Source organism: Pristiophorus japonicus, chromosome 12, assembly GCF_044704955.1.
Source record: "Pristiophorus japonicus isolate sPriJap1 chromosome 12, sPriJap1.hap1, whole genome shotgun sequence".
NCBI classification, from domain to species: Eukaryota; Metazoa; Chordata; class Chondrichthyes; family Pristiophoridae; genus Pristiophorus; species Pristiophorus japonicus.
Window position 1 is genome coordinate 153106272 of NC_091988.1, and position 24978 is coordinate 153131249.

Sequence of the window (24978 nt, forward strand, 5' to 3'; positions counted from 1 at the left end):
ACACACACACTTTCTTTGAAATCCTTCTGATAATCTATATATACCTCATCTATTACCTTATTTTTATCTATACAATCAATTGCATAATAATATATCCACTTTCAGTTCCACTGATTGCTTCAAACCCAATTACTTTTCAAGTTATCTCTAACTATTTTAAGTAATTTCCTCCTGTACACCTTCATTCTCACTTCCAGCATTATTTGATGAAACTAATAGCTCTGCCCAATCACCACCATCCACAACTAGATCTCCCCTTCATCCTGAATGGTTCTACTCTCTCTTTCGCTAATCTTTGACCTTTATTATGTTTATGAAAGGCCTTACTATTTCCTTTTCAATTATCAGCAAGCTTTTTATTCATATTCCCATTTAGTCCTTTGTTATATTTTTGGGTATTTTCTGACCACCTTACCCCAGATTATTTTGGTTCTCATATTTTAGCTCTCAACTCCCCATACTTTCAAGAGTGTCTATCATTGTCTTGATATCTCAGTAAAATTTCAGTAACATACTTGGGAGATGAACAGTAAATAATGTCATGTCATTGCTTTGAATTACTCGACTTCGCTTGTGTCTGGAGAAGATTTCATTCCAGTCTTCAAAAGCAGAATTGAATCCCATTAGACATATTTGAAGTTTATTTTCCAAAAGATTCCTATCCCCAAAACCACACAGAATGCCTTACTCTCATGTGGAACTCTCTTTAATAATCTAGTGAAATCTAATGGAACAAACCTAACGAGAAGGAAGAGCATTTAACTGATGTGACAAATCTATGACCTGAATTAATTATGTACTAATTGAGAGCCAAGGGCTTCAACCACCTGAACGACTGAGAAGATAACCCTTCAATTTAATATTAATTAGAGAGCTGCTTAAGATTCCAGGGCTCATTCAGTCCCATAAAATGAGCAGACTTTATTCTGTGGTTCGAGGTGGTACTTTTGTTTTCACAAAGCTATGAAATATATTCAACAGCAGAGCAGTTTTCAAACTCTATTTATATAGGTATATTCAGCCTCAAAGAGATGCCAGCCGATAGAATAAGTCAAATATCTCAAGAGATTCACTCTAAAAGAACGACGAGAATTTGCCTTCGGATGAGATCTATGTTCCATATCTCACCAGTCACCGAGTTTCATGTAGGGTCAGCCATGGCTCAGTGGGTAGCACACTCGCTTCTGATTCAGAAGGTTGTGGATTCAATTCCCACTCCAGAAACTTGAGGATGTAAATCTAGGCTGACACTAGTGCAGTGCTGAGGAAGTGCTGAATTGTCAGTGGTGCTGTCTTTTGGATGAGACGTCTGCTCTCTCATGTGGACGTAAAAGATCCCATGGCACTATTTTGAAGAGGTCCAGGGGAGTTATCCCCATGTCCTGGTCAATATTTATCCCTCAATCAACATAATGACCAGATAATCTGTTTTTGTTATCACATTGCTGTTTGTGGGAGCTTGTTGTGCGCAAGTTGGCTGCTGAGTTTCCCACATTACAACAGTGACTGCACTCTAAAAGTACTTAATTGGCTGTAAAGCTCTTTGAGACATCCGGTGGTCGTGAAAGACGCTATATAAATGCAAGTCTTTCTTTTATCCTTTCATGTTTGCAAAGGGCTGTAAAATAGGTCATTCGAAAAGGTAATAACTGTTTTATCCATTTCACTTACTTTAGAGAAAGGTGAATGTGTGTGAACCTGAAAGGATGCTGGATTAAGATACTGTGAGAATTTATAGTGCGGGTGTCTTTCAAATTATAGGTCATAGGGTGAATAAAGATATCCCTTTTCCAGTGACTTTTAAACTACAATTATCTGTTTACCAAAAGTGATCCTTATAAAGCAATGGCTTCAAGAACTTTGTTGTATGTTATTCATGTGACTGCAGGTTAATTTATTTTAAAACTTCAAACGCAGAGGTGTAATCTGAATGTTTTGGCTGTGCCAAGTCAATTGAGTTCAAAGTGTTACTATATAGTATCTTATTTTAAACTTATGGATTTTCAACATATTTCTCTTCCAGCATCAGATCAAAGGGAATGAAAGAACAGCCTCACTGGGCACAATAATGCCTCTTCCTCGTAGTGCCTACTGGCAACACATTGCAAGACAGCACAGTGTGAACCAGCTCCACATTTTTGAAGGTAGGTACAAGGAAGTTAGCAGCAGATTGGAAAATGAAAATCTTTCACAGCATATATGTATGCTGCGGTGATACAAAGTAACAAGAGAACATCTACAGTTTAGTATTGAAGCAATCTTTATACTTTTGGAGGAAGATGCTTTGCTTTTTTTCTGCATTGTGTATTTAGAGGGTATGCGATTCCCAGCAGTGCTTTATGATACTCATGCTGTGAATGTTTTAGAGAAGAACTACTTCATATTTATTCTTTATTTCATTACAAGAATACTTCTATCATAGCCTGACAGCCTGAGTGGAACTAAAGGAAAACTTCAGCCTCGATTCTCCGCTCCAAGAAAATAATGGCATGAGAGTACATGAACTCAAATCCCATTGTACTTCAACACACTCACATAGTGGTTCGTTAATGTAGTCCAGAACTGTGTCTTTTTTGTAAAATTAAACAGAAGATTTTGCCGAGGGGGTTGCCTTAATTAGGTGAATTGGTGAAATTCTCTGTCTTCATGGTCATAATGCCAACTTTCAAACATGTCTAACAGCATGGAGGTTATTTGATAGTTTCTACGGTAACACTTTAAGGGTTAACTGCAGATGAGATGGGACTCCCAACAAGTATATAGTGATTTTGTTTCCATTTATTTTGCAAGCACTGCCTGGTAAAGATGTTACTCCGTTTCTCTTCATGTTTCGCAGACAGAGAATTCTGCTTGGGTAAACTTATAGGGACCTAAATTCAATATTGTTGAGTGTTTTATGGGGGTATAATGGGCACAATGATAAATTTAGTGGTGGGAAGGCTTAAATTCCGCAAGTTTTTTTCTAGTCATCTGGCTGAAAGGAGCGCAGGCCTCATTTCAATATTGTTATTCAGTACCTGTTTGTGAAATCTGTTTGAACCAGTCAGAGCTGGCGTAGGCTTTTTTAGGCTTCGCAGCAGTTCTTAAAGAGATCACCTGAGGCCACGGAAAAAGTCTGCAGATCATTTAAAAAAAGAACTTACCTTACCTTGATGTGAAGCTAGGATGAGCAGGAGTGCTTCTCGAGTCTCCATATTAAGACTGCAGCTGCTGCCAGCCCACACTCGCTCCTGATTGCCTTCCTCCATGTCTCATCTGTGGGCATCGACTTCAGCCATCTGAATTGATCAGGCCCCAACCAGTGAGCTGCATCGTTGAGTCCGATTGACACATGCAGCTTACCACAATTGTGGTGTTAAGGATCAATTTAAGATGGTCCTCAGACCTTTCCAGTCTGGCGCACCTTGGCTGCACGACGCGAGGATTGCTCAAGATGTTGATTTTGTTTCCATTTATTTTGCAAGCACTGCCTGGTAAAGATGCTACTCCATTTCTCTTCATGTTTCGCAGACAGAGAATTCCGCTTGGGTAAACTTATAATGGCCTAAATTCAATATTGTTGTGTCTGTTTTATGGGGGTATAATGGGCACAATGATCAATTTCGTGGTGGGAACGCCTGCACTCACGACTAAATTCCGCAAGTTTTTTTCTAGGCATCTGGCTGAAAGGAGCGCAGGCCTCATTTCAATATTGTTATTCAATACCTGTTTGTGAAATCTGTTTGAACCAGTCAGAGCTGGTGCAGGCTTTTTCAGGCTCCACAGCAGTTCTTAAAGGGATCACCTGAGGCCATGGAATTTCAGCCCATAGATTGGAGCTGCTTTGTACATAAGAGCGTGTTTACAGGAACCATAATTATTTGGCTACCAGTACATAAAATGGGCTGTGCTGTGAAGGGTCTTTGCACTGAATCCATTTGTCACAGCATAAAATAGAAACGTTCATCCCAGTCATCCTTTTGCTATGCACTGTGGACTGACCGTTTCATCTGGGAGATTTGATCTGCCCTCTCAACAAACCCAAGTATTTGTAGTTGGCAGGAGATGGTGGAGCTAATGTCAAAGAGTTGGCAAACATCTTGACAGAGATGAGATTTATAATTAGTGCTCCTGGCCTGAAGGAAGGTTACAGGACAGACCCATCCTTCCAAAAGGGAAGTTACCATAATTTCCGCCTCCTGCCTGTTTAGACAGTATGAATTTCCTCATTGTGAAAACACAGTCCGATACCCTTAACATAAATTATATAAAGCCATATTCTTCTGGACTATCTTTGGTGACTAGAGACTGGTGTGGAACATGGGTACTTTGGGTGACAACATTTAATAATGGTAACACCACTTGTATATCGGCTCTATCCAAAGATAGGCTCTATTTTTTACTTGTTAAGGCAACAGTAGCTCAATTTTTTTTTTGACTGGAACCACTAAGGAGTCTTTAACGATTGGATAGCTTCATGTGGACTGTATTCTAACTTTTTTTTATTTGTTCCTGGGATGTGGATATCGCTGGCAAGGCCAGCATTTATTGGCCATCCCTAATTGCCCTTGAGAAGTCAGCAGGGATGGGCAATAAATGCTGGCCTTGCCACCGATGCCCATATCCTAGGATCAAATTGTTAAAAAAGTTAGAGTACTGTCCACATGAACCATTACTTCTCCTTGAACTTAAACCTCATAACCACTGTGGAGAGCTAGATATTCTACATATATGTTGGAAAAGTTGACATAGTTATTTTAGATGACTGAAATAGAGAAGGAACCATCTTTGCATGAGAAGCAGGCCAGTTTCCACTGAAGTTATTTAATGTCTATGAGGCATGAGTTACATAGTTAAATAACAGTCTGAAACTATATTTTACTATTGCTTCTGTAAAATGTATTTTATATAAAATACTTTAGCTGTAACTATGAAAAAGTGTGCATTAGTGGGACTTCTGTCCCATTATATCTGATTTCTGTAGGAGTTCAGAACATTATCAGTGAGTTACTGTGGTGCTCTCTTCTCCTCTCTGATTTAAAGGATATGATGAGTAGAAAGGTGCTGAAAGTCCTTAGTCTGTAGAACCATTACTATTACTTCAATTCCTATTTAATGTTTCAAAATAAATAGTTTGGACAGGCTGCTTGGTAAGGCCAATGCTGTAGATTCCATTTCCTTTAAGTGTTCTCTTAAATCTTTGCCCATTCAGCAGCATCAGACCTTGAGATGTCTTTGAGTGTGAATTCAAAAATGATTTCACACTGTATTTAAGTAACTCTTTTATTTTATTGATCTATTTGCTCTATTTTAAGTATCATGAAGTGTCATAACAAAAATATATCCTCATATATTTATTTTGGTGTGCACTGGGATGCCAGGGATAGGGATCATGGGTAGACATGCTTGCGCCTTATCAGCTAACATGGAGATAGTTATTTTGATGCTCATTCGAATATCCTCCTTCCCTCAAATGCCAGCGTTATTTTTGACATATAGATGTGCAACAGGAACCTGTTTTTCTGACTGAACATATAAACAAAGTATCATGCAAACATGCATTATTTTTATATGAATTTTTTTCACTGACTTATTGAAAATCACTGAGTCTTGTGCAGAATTTTGACTAGTAGCAACCTAATAATAGCAACAGATTCCTGCGAGAATCTATTGACTTTTAAAAAATTATTCACAGAAACTTTACTCAGCAGTATTTCTTTCTTTGTGGAAACTCCATTCTCTCAGGTCCCTCCACGCTCTCCCTTGTGCTGTGCCAGAGAATGCTTGGATCTGGTTTATGTTTGCGACTCCCCAGATGGCAAGTTTTTCATATCGTTTAGTGGGATGAAGCATCAATTGAAACATCAATTTACAGGAAGGAAAATATCAAATGATGAGTTGGCAGAGTGACTCTTGCAGCCCTCCTTTTGCTGGCTGGTTAAAGAGTGGGAGTGGTTGAGATCAAGGAAGAGGTTATCTCTTAGCTGGGCGAGACTTAACAGAGGAGACGGATCAAATTAAATTAGCAGAGAGAATTGAGAAGAAATTGAACTCATGGAAAACCAATTTATTCGGTGGGCAGCAATTGAAAATTGGAAGGGGGCAGCACCCTGGTGCCCCTTTGATGCCCAAGGTCGACCTCATTCAATATTCAGGTAGGCCTGTAAATGAGTGAGCAGCCCGCCAGACTGAAACAAGTGTGAGGTTGCTTAAATATGCAAATTGGGATACTACACCAGTTCTAAAATTCAGGAACAAATGGAAGAGAATGAGTCACGCACAATCTGCCTATTTGAACCAAGCTTTGAGCGGCCTAACCAGCAGCCTTTAAAGGGAACTAGGAGGCCACTCAAAAACGGCCCCAGAACTTTCAAGTTTTTATTCTTGCCAGTTCATCAGAAGCAAGTGTGCTTCCCCCTGAGCCCCTCAAAATACTACGGCCCACTGCCATCCAACCCTGGGATCGCTTCCTCCTCCCAGACTTCACCTGCTGGTTGGCCCAGCCGAGACTTGGCTGATTTCCTGCCCTCCACAACCCGCGAGCTATAGCTGGGCGCTTGCAGCTCACCAACAGCATTTAAATGAGGTCTGAACCCAAATTTGATTCAGCTTAGAAACATTGAAAATAGGTGCAGGAGTAGTCTATTCGGCCCTTCGAGCCTGCACCGCCATTCAATGAGTTCATGGCTGAACATGCAACTTCAATACTCCATTCCTGCTTTCTCACCATACCCCTTGATCCCCCTAGTAGTAAGGACTATATCTAACTCCTTTTTGAATATATTTAATGAATTGGCCTCAACAACTTTCTGTGGTAGAGAATTCCACAGGTTCACCATTCTCTGGGTGAAGAAGTTTCTCCTCATCTCGGTCCTAAATGGCTTTCCCCTTATCCTTAGACTGTGACCCTTGGTTCTGGACTTCACTGGTTGGGAACATTCGTCCTGCATCTAACCTACCCAGTCCTGTCAGAATCTTACATGTTTCTATGAGACCCCTCTCATCCTTCTAAACTCCAGTGTATAAAGGCCCAGTTCATCCAGTCTCTCCTCATATGTCAGTCCAGCCATCCCGGGAATCAGTCTGGTGAACCTTTGCTGCACTCCCTCAATAGCAAGAACGTCCTTCCTCAGATTAGGAGACCAAAACTGAACACAATATTCCAGGTGAGGCCTCACCAAGGCCCTGTACAACTGTAGTAACACCTCCCTGCCCCTGTACTCAAATCCCCTCGCTATGAAGGCCAACATGCCATTTGCTTTCTTAACCGCCTGCTGTACCTGCATGCCAACCTTCAATGACTGATGTACCATGATACCCAGGTCTCGTTGCCCCTCCCCTTTTCCTAATCTGCCACCATTCAGATAATTGTATCTCTGTTTTTACCACCAAAGTGGATAACCTCACATTTATCCACATTATACTTCATCTGCCATGCATTTGCCCACTCACCTAACCTATCCAAGTCAAACTGCAGCCTCATAGCATCCTCCTCGCAGCTCACACTGCCACCCACTTTAGTGTCATCTGCAAATTTGGAGATACTACATTTAATCCCCTCACCTAAATCATTAATGTACAATGTAAACAGCTAGGACCGCAGCACAGAACCTTGCGGTACCCCACTAGTCACTGCCTGCCATTCTGAAAAGTACCTATTTACTCCTACTCTTTGCTTCCTGTCTGCCAGCCAGTTCTCAATCCACGTCAGCACACTACCCCCCAATCCCATGTGCTTTAACTTTGCATATTAATCTCTTGTGTGAGACCTTGTTGAATGCCTTCTGAAAGTCCAAATACACCACATCGACTGGTTCTCCCTTGTCCACTTCACTGGAAACATCCTCAAAAAATTCAAGAAGATTTGTCAAGCATGATTTCCCTTTCACAAATCCATGCTGACTTGAACCTATCATGTCACCTCTTTCCAAATGTGCTGCTATGACATCCTTAATAATTGATTCCATCATTTTACCCATTACCGATGTCAGGCTGACCGGTCTATAATTCCCTGTTTTCTCTCTCCATCCTTTTTTAAAAAGTGGGGTTACATTGGCTAACCTCCACTCCATAGGAACTAATCCAGAGTCTATGGAATGTTGGAAAATGACTGTCAATGCATTTCCAAGACCACCTCCTTAATTACTCTGGGATGCAGACCATCAGGCCCTGGGGATTTATCGGCCTTCAATCCCATCAATTTCCTCAACACAATTTCCCGACTAATAAGGATGTCCCTCAGTTCCTCCTTCTTACTAGACCCTCTGACCTCTTTTATATCCGGAAGGTTGTTTGTGTCCTCCTTAGTGAATACCGAACCAAAGTACTAGTTCAATTGGTCTGCCATTTCTTTGTTCCCAGTTATGACTTCCCCTGTTTGACTGCAGGGGACCTAAGTTTGTCTTTACTAACCTTTTTTTCTTTACATATCTATAGAAGCTTTTGCAGTCCATTTTAATGTTCCCTGCAAGCTTCCTCTCGTACTCTATTTTCCCTGCCCTAATCAAACCCTTTGTCCTCCTCTGCTGAGTTCTAAATTTCTCCCAGTCACAGGGTTCGCTGCTATTTCTGGCCAATTTGTATGCCACTTCCTTGGCTTTAATACTATCCCTGATTTCCCTAGATAGCCACGGTTGAGCCACCTTCCCTTTTTTATTTTTACGTCAGACAGGGATGTCTCTAAATGTCTGCCATTGCCCATCCACTGTCAACCCCTTAAGTATCATTCGCCAATCTATCCTAGCCAATTCACGCCTCATACCTTCAAAGTTACCCTTCTTTAAGTTTTGGACCACGGTCTCTGACTTAACTTTTCATTCTCCATCCTAATGTAGAATTCCCCCATATTATGGTCACTCTTCCCCAACGAGATTTCTAATTAATCCTCACTCATTACACAACACCCAGTCTAAGATGGCCTCCCCCCTTGTTGGTTCCTCGACATATTGGTCTAGAAAACCATCCCTTATGCACTCCAGGAAATCCTCCTCCACCGTATTGTTTCCAGTCTGGTTAGCCCAATCTATATGCATATTAAAGTCACCCATGATAACTGCTGCACCTTTATTGCATGCACCCCTAATTTCCTGTTTGATGCCTTCCCCAACATCACTACTACTGTTTGGAGGTCTGTACACAACTCCCACTCGCGTTTTCTGCCCTTTTGTATTCTGTAGCTCCACCCATATTGATTCCACATCATCCAAGCTAATGTCTTTCCTTACAATTGCATTAATTTCCTCTTTAACCAGCAACGCCACCCTGCCTCCATTTCCTTTCTGTCTATCCTTCCTAAATGTTGAATACCCTTGGATGTTGAGTTCCCAGCCTTGGTCACCCTGGAGCCATGTCTCCGTGATGCCAACCACATCGTATCCGTTAACTGCTATCTGCAAGGGCACGAACCTGCAGGCTTCATAGTTGCTCCAATGACTTCTCGCCTCTTTTGGACGGAATTGGAATTTTTAAAACCTTTACTTTAAAATACTTATTCAAAGAAGTGCTATATCTTGAAAGGTGGAAAAAAACTGAAAATATTTAATGCTTTTTCATGAAGCAACAGACAGTTGGGGCCAAAATTGGCCCGTGCCTCTTTGGGGGTGGTAACCTTCTGGGCCCGGGATTTTTACCGACCAGGCCGGAAGTTCTGCCCCAGCCTGAAATTGGGCTTTGCACCCCTCAAAGGAATTGGACACTGTCTCGGGCGCTCTGCACTGTTGGATGGGCGCTCCGGGGGCATCAGTGTGATGCAGAGTTAAGCGCTGCACTAAAGAGGTCAGCGCTATCCGGAAGGTCGCCTTCAGGGGAAACACCCCTCCCCTTCAGTTAAAAGAGAGGGCCGCTGCACATTCTGCAAGCCCTTTGATGGCCACCAGGGACGTGCTTGACCAGGCCCGTGGCCCGGCACCCAAAAGATAGTGCCGGGCTGCATGACGGCAGCCCCGTCAAGGCAAGGACCACCATTGTCGGGCCGACTAAAGAGTCGGCCGACAAACTAAAATGCCAGCCCGGGACGCAGAGGTCATACCCTTTAAGGAGCGCCCGGGTGGATATCAGCGCCCCGCGAAGCTGGCGCTGACATCGGTTCTGGACCCACGGGGCAATTTCCCCCACGGGCCACAAAGGGGTCGGCGATGATGTCCCCTTTGTTGTGTGCCGGCCTGGGGCGTTATCCGTGGGGTGCGGCGCTACTGGCACATTACCCCGAAAAGCACGGGCAATTTCGGCCAAGGTGCTACCACCGCCCACCCCCGGGTGAAAAGGCCATTGCACCCTGTGTAGGCAATAACTGGGTGCTAAAAAGGGGCAATTTCAGCCCATTGGTCTTTATCAATGTTATAACTGTTTGTACGATCCTGTAGGCTATTGCCATGGCTGAAAATTCACATAAGCAGCAGATAATAGGGTCTTCAACTTCTTTCAGACGAATCTCTCTCTCTTTCTCACACTCTCTCTTACTAACTTGATCATCAGAGTTCCCCTCAGGCCGCAATGCTTTATCAATTTCCTCCAAGCCAATGACAGAATTACTGGATGAAGCTAACTCTGCAATATCACAACACTGTCTCATCCTGCTACTATAATTTCCTATATTTATATCTGACAGCACAGTGACTACTACAGTGGTAACTATAATTTCTAATTAGGGACTGATACCAGCTAAGTTCCCCATATCAAATTGGGCCTGTCTGTCACAGGGCTTCCTGTTAGGATACTTATCACACTGCTTCTCCTAAATCTTGCCATTGATATAAGTTCCCTTTCTAAATCTGCTGGAGCTGTTGCCATGGATTTATATCTTCTGTCTTGGGTGTAAGGTTATGTTAGAAATCCTCCCCAGATACTTGGGTATCATTTATATCCCGTCCCAACACACCGATTCATAGGTTTGCAGCAAAATTAACAGAAATGAAATATCTCTACCAGTTTTAACTTTATACAAGCATTAAGCTGTAAAACAAATGTAGCCTGAGCTCCAGTGTTATATGTTGGCACTGGAGCCATTCCCAGAATGGCAATTGAAATTTAAATCCAAATAATTAAGATTGAGAACAACCAATCAATGGGATGTCTTTACACCCTCCACCCCTATTTCCACACTAATAATGGTAACTGCCTATATAAACTTGTCATCCTCCCACCAGTCGTGGCACTGTAGCACATCAGTTTATACTGCGGAGAAACTGCTGTGCTGCTTCAACTCCACAATGCTTCCGAAATTGTCAGAAGTTTTGCCAAAAGTATTGTACAGAAATAAGGACAGAATTGATGACTTTAAAATGGGGATTGAACTACATATCTGTACATGTATGTACATATCCTTCCTTCCTTGATTCCAACAAGACAGTGATTTTCTGTCTACTTTTTTTGTGTGTCACTAGGTCACTTGGTCTGACCCAGTTTTCCAGTCGGAAATTGGTCAGCTTTCTATCTGTCCCCGCTGACTAAAGTTATTTTTTCGGGGTACCATTTGTGAGCACCCTCGTGAGCACAAGATGAACAAGTCTTCAATTGCTTCCAGGCAAAGTCCAAACATGGATGTGAAGATAGAAGAGAGTGTATTTAATGATAACCGGCAATAATGTACAAGTCTGTTGCCGCACTTTGCCTTCTCTTCCTCCCTTTCTCCAGACCATTCTGGAGAATGACTTGTCTACCAAGCTTCCCCTTCCCCAGAGGTGGGACGAAGCACAATTCCATTGCCTTATGACCCAGGATAGTTGTACGTGCTTTCATGGAATGACAAATCCTGACAAGTAGAAACAATCCTTTTTATTGAGCAGCTTGATGAAGGGCCAAGCCAGACACCACCATGATTGAAAAGAGGAGGAGATATGATTAGAATATTCAAGATGTATGGGTTTGGTGATACCCATAAATCTTTGGAATTCTCTACCTCAAAGATCTGTGGAGACTGGGTCATTGAATATATTTAAGGTGGAGATAGACAGATTTTTGAGCGATAAGGGAAGCCAAGGGTTATGGGGAGCGGGCAGGAAAGTGGAGTTGAGACCATGATTAGATCAGCCATGATCTTATTGAATGGTGAGCAGGCTCGAGGGGCCAAATGGCCTACTCCTGCTCCTATTTCTTATGTTCTTATGTTGTTATATATCAAGCTTAGGTTTGTAGATTGCAGAAGAAATGAAGACTGACATGTTCTAGAGAACATCAAAATAACTCCCCATAAATATCTCTAGAATTTAGCATATATTTCTTTATGAATGCATAAAAACATCATCGTTAATTTCTGAAGTATATACTCCTTTTATAAGCTATTTTATTCTAAATAACATTAATTCAATGGTGTGCATTTCATGTGGGTGTCATTTCACAATCCAATCTAAAGCTACATTAAAAGGAATCAAAATCTCTTTCAGAAACCATGCACATATCATGTAAATGGCATCATAACCGAATTCAAATATCTGAGGGGAAATTACATTAAATTTCAGACAATATAACCTAATTTGTTTTAGGTCCACTTCTGCTCTTCAATAAAGACCAACTATTTTACATTATCTGCTAATGAAAGCATAAAAATGAATATTTATTTGTAAAGCAATTTGTGCACTGGTTTTTGTGGAGTTTAATTTAGCTGACACGGCCTTTTGCAATTGTTTTCTCATTAACTAAATCTATGTAACACATTACTTAGAAGGCAAAGTTTGTATAATCTTGTATTGTGCGAATACTCCAGTGCTTCGATTCTACGAAACATCCTTGCTTGTTTTACAATTTACAATCATTAGTAGATGGTGAGGAAATAAAGAGAAGAATCCTAATGTCTGATCAACGTATTAATAAGTGGGAAGAGGGACAAAATTGATCATCTAATTGGAACTCAGGACTATGCAGATAATAAAACTCGATCAATATTAATATATCTACCTATATAGAAAGGTTGTGAGATGTATCCGTCACATCGGCTGTGAAATTACGGCCTCTCCGGGTGCGTACGATTTGCGCACATGCCCGAAGAGGCCCCGCAAGTTCCGGGTTTAGGTGCGCAAAGCGAATGTGCCGAAATCCGGCACTTGCAAACTGTCAAAATGTCTTTTGACAGATCGCACGCTTCGCCAGGAAAAGGGCCTTTGCGGGCGGAGATTTGGGCTATTTGCCCAACTCTAGCCCAGCGAATATCCTTAAAACTCTTATGCCTGGTAAAAGCAGGAGTAAGGCCTGTTTTTAACCAGTGTAAGAATTTTAAAAGATAGACAAATAAAATGTTATCAATAATTTTTATATTAAAAGCCCTGTCCATTAAAGTAAGTTTATTTTTACCCCTATTACACCATGTTAAAAAATCCCCCACAAATCTTTTTTGTCTAAAACATTTAATTCAATTCAATTTCAATTAATTTTAAATATGTGGTGTTTTTCTTCTTTACTTAAAACGTTTGTGCGTATTTGGGTGTAGCCCATTCATAGAAATGATACTGATTCTCTCAGAGTGTAGCTTATGGCGAGTGATAACTCTGATTCTCCAGCTAGCTTCAACACCACACCAAGAAATATGGCTAAAGGTCAGAGCTTCAGAATCCAAATGCTTTAATAAATGTAGTGTGAACTGCAAACAGAAACAAAGACAGACTCCAGAATTCTTATAGTACAACCAAGGAACAATCAAATAAAACAACAATAAAGATAAATTACTTATCTTTCACTGTACATCAAAGATAAAATACAATAATTCCAGAACGATTAGATAAGGAGAGATTACTTACATAACTGTGGTTCTGGAGGGGTCGCAAAAACCGAGGTCTAATTTATAATTAGCAATAAGTTAAAGATTTTCACAACAAAATGGAGAGCTGCTTCCTTGCTGGCTTCGGTGTCTCTCTGCTTCTGTCTCTAATTGGAAAACACCACCCAATGGCGGGAAACGGTAAGGCACAATACGGTGTCTCCAAGCTGTCGAGAAGCATCTCAGTCCATCACACTCCCCGTCTAAAAATAACAAGCATTGAATTTTTACTAGTTAGCCGAACTCCAATTTTTACGAGTTGGAGTTCAGCTCCCCCTAGTTCGTGGGATGGCTTTGAGGCGGGTGTTGTGTGTATGAGTACGAGATCCATCTCTGGTAGCTGCGAAGCATGGCATCGCTGCAGATTGTAACATCCACCTTGCGTACTCTCCTGTCATCGGTGGGATAGGACTTGGTGACACATGCAGGTGGCCAGTCATTCCAGGGAAGTTCTTTCTGCCAGAGGAAAATTACATCTCCAACAGAGACGTCTGGCTTGGTCTCGTTCCTCTTATATCGAGGCTGCCGGCTCTGAACTTACTACTTCTGTCATCGAATCCGGAGTTGATCTGCAAGACATTGGATCTGTCGCCAATGTCATTGTCCATCCAGGTCTGGTTGCACAAAGTTGTCGTCTGGTGCCTGGAGGGACTGAGTGTTCAGATCCAAGAACATGGCAGGCGTGAGTGCCTGAGGGCCGTTGTTAGGAAGGGTCGTCTGGTTGTTGTTGAGGGGTAGAGGGAACTCCAAAGTCTCCTTCCGAGTTGGGGTGAGCACCTTCCATCACGATTTTGATGACGTGTTGGTTTTGGATGAACATGGCCTTCGGGTTATCTGTTTGTGGCTGAAGGATGGTATGGTTGACGGAGGCATGGACTTTCTCATTGGCACCGCTTGAGCAAACGTGTCCGGAGACCGTCCAGCCAAGGTCTGTACATTGCGCCCATGGCATTCCTCTTGGCCGATCTTGAGGGGTTCGGGGCAGTTTCTTCCAATGAGGAGGATGATGTTTGCATCTTCTCTTGGCTCGGGTATCTTTTTCGTCACTGACCTGAGGTGGGGGAACTTCTCGCAGAAATCGGGATGTGGGAACCCGCTTCTGTCTCCGGGGATGTGGGCATTCTCTATGATGGTAGGCAGCTGTTCTGTATTCCCATCTGCTGCTTCTACGATCAGATCGCTTGCTTGTCTTCCTTCCACCATGATTCTGTCTCCACCACAGGTGGCAAACTCATACGGGAAGGCTGGGCCTGGGAGATCTAAAGCATCGAAGATTTCAGGGTCCCCCAAGCAGGCATTAGATTGGTCGTCCAGCACCGCGTAGCCTGGGATACGTTTCGAGGGACAATCTCTGAGGTAAATTTTACAGAGAACAATCTTAGAACAAGATCGTGTGGAAGGGAAAACCAGGTATCTGGTGCACATTGCATTGACCTCTATGAGCTGGTGATCTTCTATTGGCTTCTTGTTGTGGGTCTCCCCGCCATTCTGTCATGGCGTTGCGTGCATAAAGGGGGCATGCTCTGTGCCTTGGCATCCGTTGCAATGTACCTTGGTCTCACAGTCTTGCATTCTGTCATGGTCACAATGCCTGAAACACAGGCTGTTGGCTCTGCAGAATTCCCTTCATTCTTGAATGGGCTTTTGGCTGAAGGCGATGCAATCCGACAGATGATGTTCTCGCCTGTCATGGTAGAGGCATATCTCTGAGGCTTGCAGCGTGGGCGCCGACTTCATAGGTGTACATGTTGCCAAGACACGAAGGGAAGAGCTGGAACTTCTCTTTCTTCCTGTCCTCTCTGAGGTTTGGTGATGAACCAGGCTTAATGGGTAAGCCTGTTGTGCAGTCTGGCTTCGTCTTTCCCGAATCTAGCCAACATGGCGAACGGAAGGTAGCTGCCATTAGCCGTCTGATACATGCTTCCTCCATGCGTAGTGTATGTAGGTAGGAAGTTTGTTGAGAATTGGGTGAAGACAGTGGAGGCAATCAGGCACCCTCAAGTCGGGCAAGTCGGCAATCTGTGCTGCAATGTCCAGGCACAAATCGGCAAGTTTAAGAAGTTGGTGGCTTTCATCTGCCTTGAACCAAGGAAACCTGTCAAGTTTTTGAAGGATGAATTTGTGATTTTTGTTTTGTTGCCGAATCTCTTTTTGAGTTCCTTCCATGCTTCTTGGTAGGCCGCTTCAAGGTCCGAAACATACTGATGCCGGAACCTGTCTACCAGTACCTTGACCTTCCCCTTTGTAAACTTGGAAAGAAAGGTAAGCTTCTGCGTGGCTGGGGTGCGGGCCTGGTCTACCATGGTTTTTGATGCGTAATGCCATAGCTGAAACATGATAGGGTCCTCATCACAGACATTGGGCTCATGTACAGGCTTGCACTGATGAGTGAGAGTGTCAGAAATTTATCTTGTCAGATTGAGGAATTGATCCTTCTTGTTAGGTGCCATCTCGGAGGAGAGGAGCTTGAGTCATTCATGGCTGCCATGCCGATGGGTGGTGGGGCAACTGTTTGTTCCGTTACGGATGGCCGAAAGATCGGGGCTGCTGCCCAAGTCCAGTTTACTGGGGCGGATCTAACTGACATGTCTGTGAGGTCTCTGAATTGCAAGGCATGGTCGTTTGAGGTCTGTTCTGGTGAAGTTCGGGGCCAAAGCGTCTGTTCTTCTTGCTCGGCTTGCAGTGTTGCATCTAACCTTGCTCTCTCTATGGTGGCGGTTTGTCTAGAGCGAAGTATCTGGAGGTCTGCCTCGGCCGTAGCTCGTTTGGCTTCTTCAGCTGCCTGTTGAACTTTCAACTTGGCTGTTTGTTTCGCTATTACCTCCTGAAAGGCTGCATTCTCGGCTGCAGCAGCAGCATCGGCTCGAGTTTTGACTGGGGCACTCAAGACTGAGGACAATGAACTTGAGCTCCTTGTCGAGTGCCCCGACCGTCTGCTAGCGCTTGAATGTGATTCTCGGGCCAAGGTGCGAAGTCATTCCGTCGGTGTTTTCCAGGAAGGTTGATTTAGTTTGTTGGGCATCCTCCTTGAATGTTCCCATTTTATCTTGAGACTAGAGGTCCTTGAGCACAGACCATAGCTTAGTGTACATCCGGAGTGCAGAGCGAGCTTCAGTCAGATCCGTTAGGTGGTTTCGTCATCTGGGGCACCTTGTAGTTTTACGAGAATTTGTTCGGTTTTGCCCCAGTGTTGATGTAATTTTCTTTTTCCTGCATCTACATTGTTGTTATGAGCTTTCAATGTGGGATGCTCTCTGTGTGGTCGACTCGAAGGGTCTGTAGCATTGGGAGAGATCTCCTCGAGCTTTGGGAGTTGAGTTTCATCGTGAAGAGGGTCCAACATGGTGTCGGCAACACCTGACATGATGACCGTTCTGTGTAGTGACCATTGGGCAATTATTCTGGGTAATTCTTAAGTCGGTCCTTCACAGTTATTTCATCGTACTGGTTCTGTCAGAGTGTTGCGTATGGTGAGCGATAACTTTTCCAGCTAGCTTCAACACCACACTATGCTTTAATAAATGTAGTGTGAACTGCAAACAGAAACAAAGACTGACTCTAGAATTCTTATAATACAACCAAGGATCAATCAAATATAACAGCAATAAAGAGAAATTACTTATCTCTTACTGTACATCAAAGATAAAATACAATAATTCCAGAATGATTGGATAAGGAGAGATTACTTACATATCTGGTTCTGGAGGGGTCTAATTTATAACTAGCAATAAATTAAAGATTTTCATAACAAAATGGAGAGCTGACTGTGTGTGGCTTGCTAGCTTCATTGTCTTTCTGCCTCTAATCGGAAAATGCCATCGAGTGGCGGGAAATGGTAAGACACGATATGGTGTCTCCAAGCTGTCAAGAAGCATCTCAGTCCATCACAGAAATGATGATTTCTGTACAAACGGAACTCGCCCATTGCTGTGAATGGGGATATGCCATTTTCATTGGTTGGTCTGGCCCACGTGACCCAGGATGTACATACCCTCCTGGAATACATTGGCCTCTGCGTTGGGCTATGATGCAAGTGTTTGTTCCTCTGGACATATTTTTGTACATATTTTTATGGTTGGAGGCATCTGCCTCCAACTGCAATTTCAGGGCCTGTTTTGTCATATGCAAATTTCTATATTATTTTAGAAAATTATGTAAAAAAGGAAAGTAAGTTGGTTATTAGCATTGAATTGAGCTCAAGATGTGCCTGACAACAGTTGGCCTACAACTAACTTCATATGCATCTGTACAGCAAGTTAGCCTTATAGTTTTAAAAGGACACACCAGGCTACACACAGCTCTGCAGCAGCAGAACAATACATTATAATCACTACGATCCTCATAAACGTCATGCTCTCCGACTAATGGCATCAATGTCAACAACAACAACAACAACTTGTATTTATATAGCGCATTTAAAGTGATGAAATGTCCCAAGGCGCTTCACAGCAGTATTATGAGATGAAAAATTGACACAGAGCCACATAAGGAGAAATTATGGCAGGTGACCAAAAGCTTGGACAAAGAGAAAGGTTTCAAGAAGTGTTTTGATGGAAGAAAGAGAAGTAGAGAGGCGGCGAGGTTTAGGGAGGAAGTTCCAGAGCTTGGGGCCTCGGCAACAGAAGGCATGGCCACCAATGGCTGAGCGACTATAATCAGAGGGCAGAATTAGAGGAGCGCAGACATCTCGGCGAGGGGGGAGGGGGTTATGGGGCCAGAGGAAATTACAGAGATAGGGAGGGGCAAGGCCATGGAGGAATTAAAAACAAGGATGAAAATTTTGAAATCGAGGCATTGCCAAAAAAGATTCAAGTATATTTAAAATAGTCTGTGTGTAATATACAGATTTATAATTGACTCTGCCATTTTAAATATTACTTAGCAAAGTCAAGTACAATAAGCTGTAGAAATAACAAATTACAAATGCAGAATATCGAAATAAAACCAAATATGCTAGAAGTACACACCAAGGGACCGAAATTGGTCGACATACTGCACAAACCATGTGATTTTGGTCAAAAAACACCAACAGACCGCTGACATACCGCTTGATGGAATATTCATCATTGGCATACCGCCGAGCGGTATGCACACCGTCCGCCATGCAGGACCACCCGCATACCGCCCAAAAAGTCCGATTTTCATCGCATACCGCCGACATACCACAGGAGCTGCATACCGTCCTGGAAAAGGTGGTTTTACGCGATGGTAAGTGACCAGGAATGGGCAGAGTGCACGGAACCGCCATTTTGGAAATCGGGAACTGTCAGCTAAAGCAGCACCTCTCTATTTCTGAGGTGAACTGTGCTTTTACAGTGTGATTTTGATTGGAAAAGGTATATTTACTATTACTGAATAACTTAAGATAGAAAGGCATCTTAGTTATTTTTTTTCAAAGAAAAATATTGTGGAGATTTAAAAAGAATGGGGCCTGTACTATCTCAGCCTGTATGGCTGACAACTTGTCTAATGGAGGAACCAGATGTGAGGAAGTTCATTGAGCAGAGCTATAAGGGTAACTGTACAAGAGTGCTTAAATTCAATTCAAATGTTTATGTAAAAATGTAAAAAATATACAACAATTTAAAATCTTTGTAAAACTTATAACTATAAAACACTAACAACTTTAACAACAACTTTAACAACTTTAACAACAACTTTAACAACAACTTTAACAACAACTTTAACAACAACAACAACTTTAACAATTTAAATAAACTTTTACAAATAAAACTTTAATTACAACAAAAAGACCCTTTACTTCTCCCGCCTACGCCCTCTGCCCCTTCTGTTATACATGTAAACTTGTATATACTCTGTACAGCCATCAGAGGGCTCATCCCCTGGAGTCCCAAGGGATCCCATAATCCCTTGGGAGCACAGGTATTTAAGGAGGCCTCACAGGTTGGAGAGGCACTCTGGAGACCTGCAATAAAAGACCAAAGTTACACTTTACTTTGAGCTCACAGTGTTCAGTCTGAATCTTTCTCCATACATAACAACTGGCGATGAGATGCAGATAACGAACACAAAGATGCAGAGAACAATGGGCATACTGGAGAAATTCTCGAAGGGAGATGATTGGGAAACCTTTGTGGAGCGACTCGATGAATACCTCATAGCCAACAAGCTGGATGGGGAAGAGAACGCTGCCAAATGAAGGGCGATCCTCCTCACTGTCTGTGGGGCACCAACGTATAGCCTCATGAAAAATCTGCTTACTCCAGCGAAACCCACGGAGAAATCGTAAGATGATGTGTGTACACTGGTCCGGGAGCATTTGAACCCAAAGGAAAGCATTCTGATGGCAATGTATCGGTTCTACACCTACAAGAGGTCTGAAGGCCAGAAAGTGGCGAGTTATGTCGCCGAGCTAATATGCCTTGCGAATTGCGAATTTGAAGGACATTTGGAGCACATACACAGAGACTTTTCCTACTTGGCATTGGCCACGAAACCATACTTCGCAAACTTCTGACTGTAGAGACCCCAACCTTGAGTAAGGCCAGAGCGATATCCCAGGCGTTCATTGCCACCAGTGACAATACGAAGCAAATCTCTCAGCATACAAGTGCTCCTACAAGTACTGTGAACAAAGTGATGTTGTTTTCAAATCGCAATGTACAGGGCAGGTCACACATGCCTATGGCTGCACGTCCGCAGGAGTCCACTAACAAGGGTGATGAATGCAAGGCCATTAACACCTTGTTGGCGCTGTGGGGGTGGTCATCATTTCCATTCATGCTGCTTCAAAGGGTACGTTTGCAAGGGCTGTTGAACAATTGATATCTCCAATGTATGTGCAGGCGAGCTGCAAATCCTGAAAACCACCATGTTGCAGAGGAGGACAGGTCCACGGAGGACCACAACAAAGCAAAGTCTCAGACTGAGGAAGCAGAGGTACATGGGGTGCACACATTCACCACGAATTGTTCCCCGATAATGCTGAATGTTAAACTAAATGGACTCCTGGTATCACTGGAGCTGGACATGGACGCGAGCCAGTCCATCATGGGCAAAAAGACTTTGGAAAGATTGTGGTGCAGAAAGGCCTCAAGGCCAGTCTTAACTCCAGTTCGTACAAAACTAAGAACTTACACAAAAGAACTGATTCCCGTAATCAGCAGTGCTACCGTAAAGGTCTCCGACGATGGAGTAGTGCACAAACTACCACTCTGGGTGGTACCGGGCGATGGTCCCACGCTGCTCGGCAGGAGCTGGCTAGGAAAGATATGTTGGAACTGGGACGACGTCGGAGCGCTATCGCCTGCTGATGACACTTCGTGTGCCCAGGTCTTAAACAAGATCCCTTCGCTGTTCGAACCAGGCATCGGGAATTTCCAAGGAGCAAAAGTGCAGATCCACCTAATTCCGGGGGCTCGACCCATCCATCAAAAGGCGAGAACATATGATGAGAGAAAAGGTAGAGATCGGGCTAGACTGGCAGCAACGAGAGGGCATCATTTCACCGATCAAGTTCAATGAGTGGGCCAGTCCTATTTTCCCAGTCCTCAAGGGAGACGGCACCATCAGAATCTGTGGCGATTACAAAGTAACTATCAATCGTTTTTCCCTGCAGGACCAATATCCACTACCGAAGGCCGATGACCTCTTTGCAATGCTGGCAGGAGGACAGACGTTCACAAAGCTGGATTTGACTTCAGCTTACATGACGCAGGAACTGGAGGAATCATCAAAGGGCCTCACCTGCATCAACACGCACAAAGGTGTTTTAATTTATAACAGGTGCCCGTTTGGAATTCGATCAGTGGCGACGATGTTCCAGAGGAACATGGAAAGCTTATTGAAGTCGGTCCCGCACACTGTGGTCTTCCAGGACCACATCTTGGTCACAGGTCGGGACACAGTCGCGCATCTGCAGAACCTAGAGGAGGTTCTTAGTTGACTCAACCACATGGGGCTCAGGTTAAAATGCTCGAAGTACGTTTTCCTGGTGCCTGAAGTGGAGTTCTTGGGGAGGAGGATCACGGCGGACCACATCAGGCCCACCGATTTGAAGTTGGAAGCAATCGAGAATGCATCGAGGCCTTTGAATGTGATGGAGCTGCGGTCGTTTCTAGGACTCCTGAACTACTTTGGTAACTTCTTACCGGGTCTCAGGACAGAGTTAGAACCACTGCACGTCTTACTGCATAAAGGGGATGAATGGGCATGGGGCAAAAGCCAAGAAAATGCCTTTGTAAAAGCGAGAAAATTGTTGTGCTCAAACAAATTGCCTGTGTTGTATGATCCATGTAAGCGTTTGGTACGAGCATGTGATGCGTCGTCATATGATGTCGGGTGTGTATTGCAACAAACTAATGATTTTTGAAGACTGCAACCGGTTGCTTATGCATCCAGGAGTCTATTTAAGGCTGAGAGAGCCGACAGCATGATTGAAAAAGAAGCGTTAGCGTGTGTTTATGGGGTAAAGAAAATGCATCAATATCTGTTTGGGCTAAAATTCGAATTGGAAACTGACCATAAGCCACTCATATCCCTGTTTTCCGAGAGTAAAGGGATGAATACCAATGCATCGGCCCGCATCCAGAGATGGGCGCTCACGTTGTCCGCATACAACTATGCCATCTGTCACAGGCCAGGCACAGAAAACTGCGCCGATGCTCTCAGTAGGCTGCATTGCCCACCACGGAGGTGGAAATGAAGCAGCCCGCAGATTTAGCCATGGTTTTGGAAGCATTTGAGAGTGAGCAATTACCCGTCACTGCCCGGCAGATCAAAACCTGGACGAGCCAGGATCCCTTATTGTCCCCAGTCAAAGATTGTGTTCTTCACGGGAGCTGGTCCAGTGTCCCAGTGGAAATGCAGGAAGAGATAAAGTCATTCCAGCGGCGCAAAGATGAAATGTCTATACAGGCAGACTGCCTTCTGTGCGGCAATCGAGTAGTGGTCCCCAAGAAGGGCAGAGAGACTTTCATCAGTGACCTCCACAGTAGCCACTCAGGCATCGTAATGATGAAAGCGATAGCCAGATCCCACGTGTGGTGGCCCGGTATCAATGCGGACTTAGAGTCCTGCGTTCACAGATGTAATATTTGCTCGCAGTTAAGCAATGTACCCAGGGAGGCACCACTAAGTTTATGGTCTTGGCCCTCCAAACTGTGGTCCAGAGTGCATGTCGACTATGCAGGCCTGTTCTTGGGTAAAATGTACCTTGTGGTTGTAGATGAGTAATCCAAGTGGATTGAATGTGATATAATGTTGGCTAGCAGGACTGAAAGCCTGCAGGCCATGTTTGCCACACATGGCCTACCTGATGACCTGGTGAGTGACAATGGGTCATGTTTTACCAGTGCTGAGTTCAAAGAATTCATGTCCCACAATGGAATCAAACATGTCACATCTTTCCCATTTAAATCAGCGTCCAATGGTCAGGCAGAGAGAGTGGTGCAATTCATCAAGCAAGGCTTGTAGAGGGTAACAGAAGGCTCACCGCAGACTCGCCACTCACTCACTGGGATCTCACCTGCTGAACTTCTCATGAAAAGAGCACTTAAGACAAGGTCTCTTTAGTTCACCCTGATCTTCATGAACAGGTAGAGAGCAGGCGGCTTCAACAAAGTACATACAATGATAGCACAAATGTGTCACGTGAGATTGAAATCAATGATCCTGTATTTGTATTGAATTATGGACAAGATCCCAAGTGGCTTCCCGGCACTGTCGTGGCCAAAAAGGGGAGCAGGGTGTTTCGGTTAAAACTTTCAAGTGGACTCATTCACCTGAAACACTTGGACCAAATCAAACTCAGATTCACTGACTATCCTGAGCAACCCACTTTTGACGCTACCGTCTTTGACACCCCAACATACACACCAGTGGCAACCGGCACTGTCATGTATCTTACATTATTATATATAACTGTATCCTAACATGCTATAATGACTGTAATAAGATATGACCTGTAACAACCAGCATACCTTACCACCAGGGGTGCACTTGCAAGAGACAGGTGTATAAGGACAGGTCTCAGGCAAGTGCAGCATTCCAGAGCTGTGAAATAAAGGTGCAGGTCCAGAGTGACCTTGACTTCACTACATGCCTCGTTTGAATCTGTACTGAGGGGACAGGACTTTACAGTGGCGACGAGTTACGGGATTACAGAATCCACAGAATGGCGAACAACGGATCAGATGAAAAGTACAATGCGGGAGACAATTGGGAGGACTTTATAGAAAGGCTCCAGCAAAGCTTTGTAACCAAAGACTGGTTAGGCAACGATAAGGCAGACAAGAGAAGAGCCCATCTCTTGACCAGCTGTGGCTCGAAAACATACGCTTTAATGAAGGATCTGTTGGCACCCGAGAAACCAGCAAGCAAGTCGTTTGAAGAATTGAGCACACTGGTAAGAGACCACCTGAAGCCATCAAGCAGCCTACACATGGCCAGACACAACTACAGATGCTGTGTGGGCCAGAGCATACCCGACTTCATGGCGGAACTTCGGAGGTTGGCTAGTTTATGTGAGTTCTCCGATGAACTGAGGAGAGAAATGCTGAGAGACTTTTTCATTGAAGGAATAGGCCACGCAGGCATATTCCAAAAGCTCACAGAGACCAAGAACCTGACCTTAGATGCAGCAGCACTGGTTGCACAGACATTCTTGGTACGGGAAGAAACAACGAGGTTGATTTACAATGCAGGTACGACAACTAACAAAATATTGGAAGAAGAAGTTCACAGCATTAAACAAGCTGCTACCCCCACACACACAAAAAACTGGGAGAACAGGCTCTCGACAGCAGGCAGAAGCCATCAAGGGCCACAGGAACGGCCGTTCACACCTCATCAACTCACAATGCGAGCAATTAACTACAAACTGAGAGAAGCTCAAGAGAGATCAGCCAGACGCAGCTCATTCTTTGGGAACACTTTGAACAATGGAACAGGTCTGTGCTGGAGATGTGGGGGTGGGCACTCGTCAAGGGGATGTCGATTTCAACAGGCTATTTGCAGAAATTGTGAATATACAGGGAATTTGGCCCGCATGTGCAAATAAATGGCAGCTCGGCTGGTATACGAATCGGATGGGTCGGAAAGCGGACCAGAAGATGGTGGGGACAGTACCCGGGACACCGATGTACAGCGGGTCAACATGATCAATGGCTGCTGCTCCTACAACAGGACGCTTCCTATAATGATAAGGGTCCTACTCATCGGGATATCTGTCAACATGGAGCTGGATACGGGAGTGAGTCAATCTCTCATAGGGGCTCAACAATTTGAACAAC

At 43.8% G+C, this 24978-nt stretch overlaps 1 protein-coding gene across 2 annotated transcripts in view; it reads left to right on the forward strand.

Moving 5' to 3' along the window:
• LOC139277017 (docking protein 5-like) overlaps nucleotides 1-24978 on the forward strand; it is a 474689-nt gene that overhangs the window by 430135 nt on the left and 19576 nt on the right. For both annotated transcript variants that reach the window (XM_070895017.1, XM_070895019.1), the window contains one exon: nucleotides 2024-2144. In XM_070895017.1, coding sequence (XP_070751118.1) covers nucleotides 2024-2144 — 121 coding nt within the window. The remainder of the gene's footprint in view (nucleotides 1-2023; nucleotides 2145-24978) is intronic.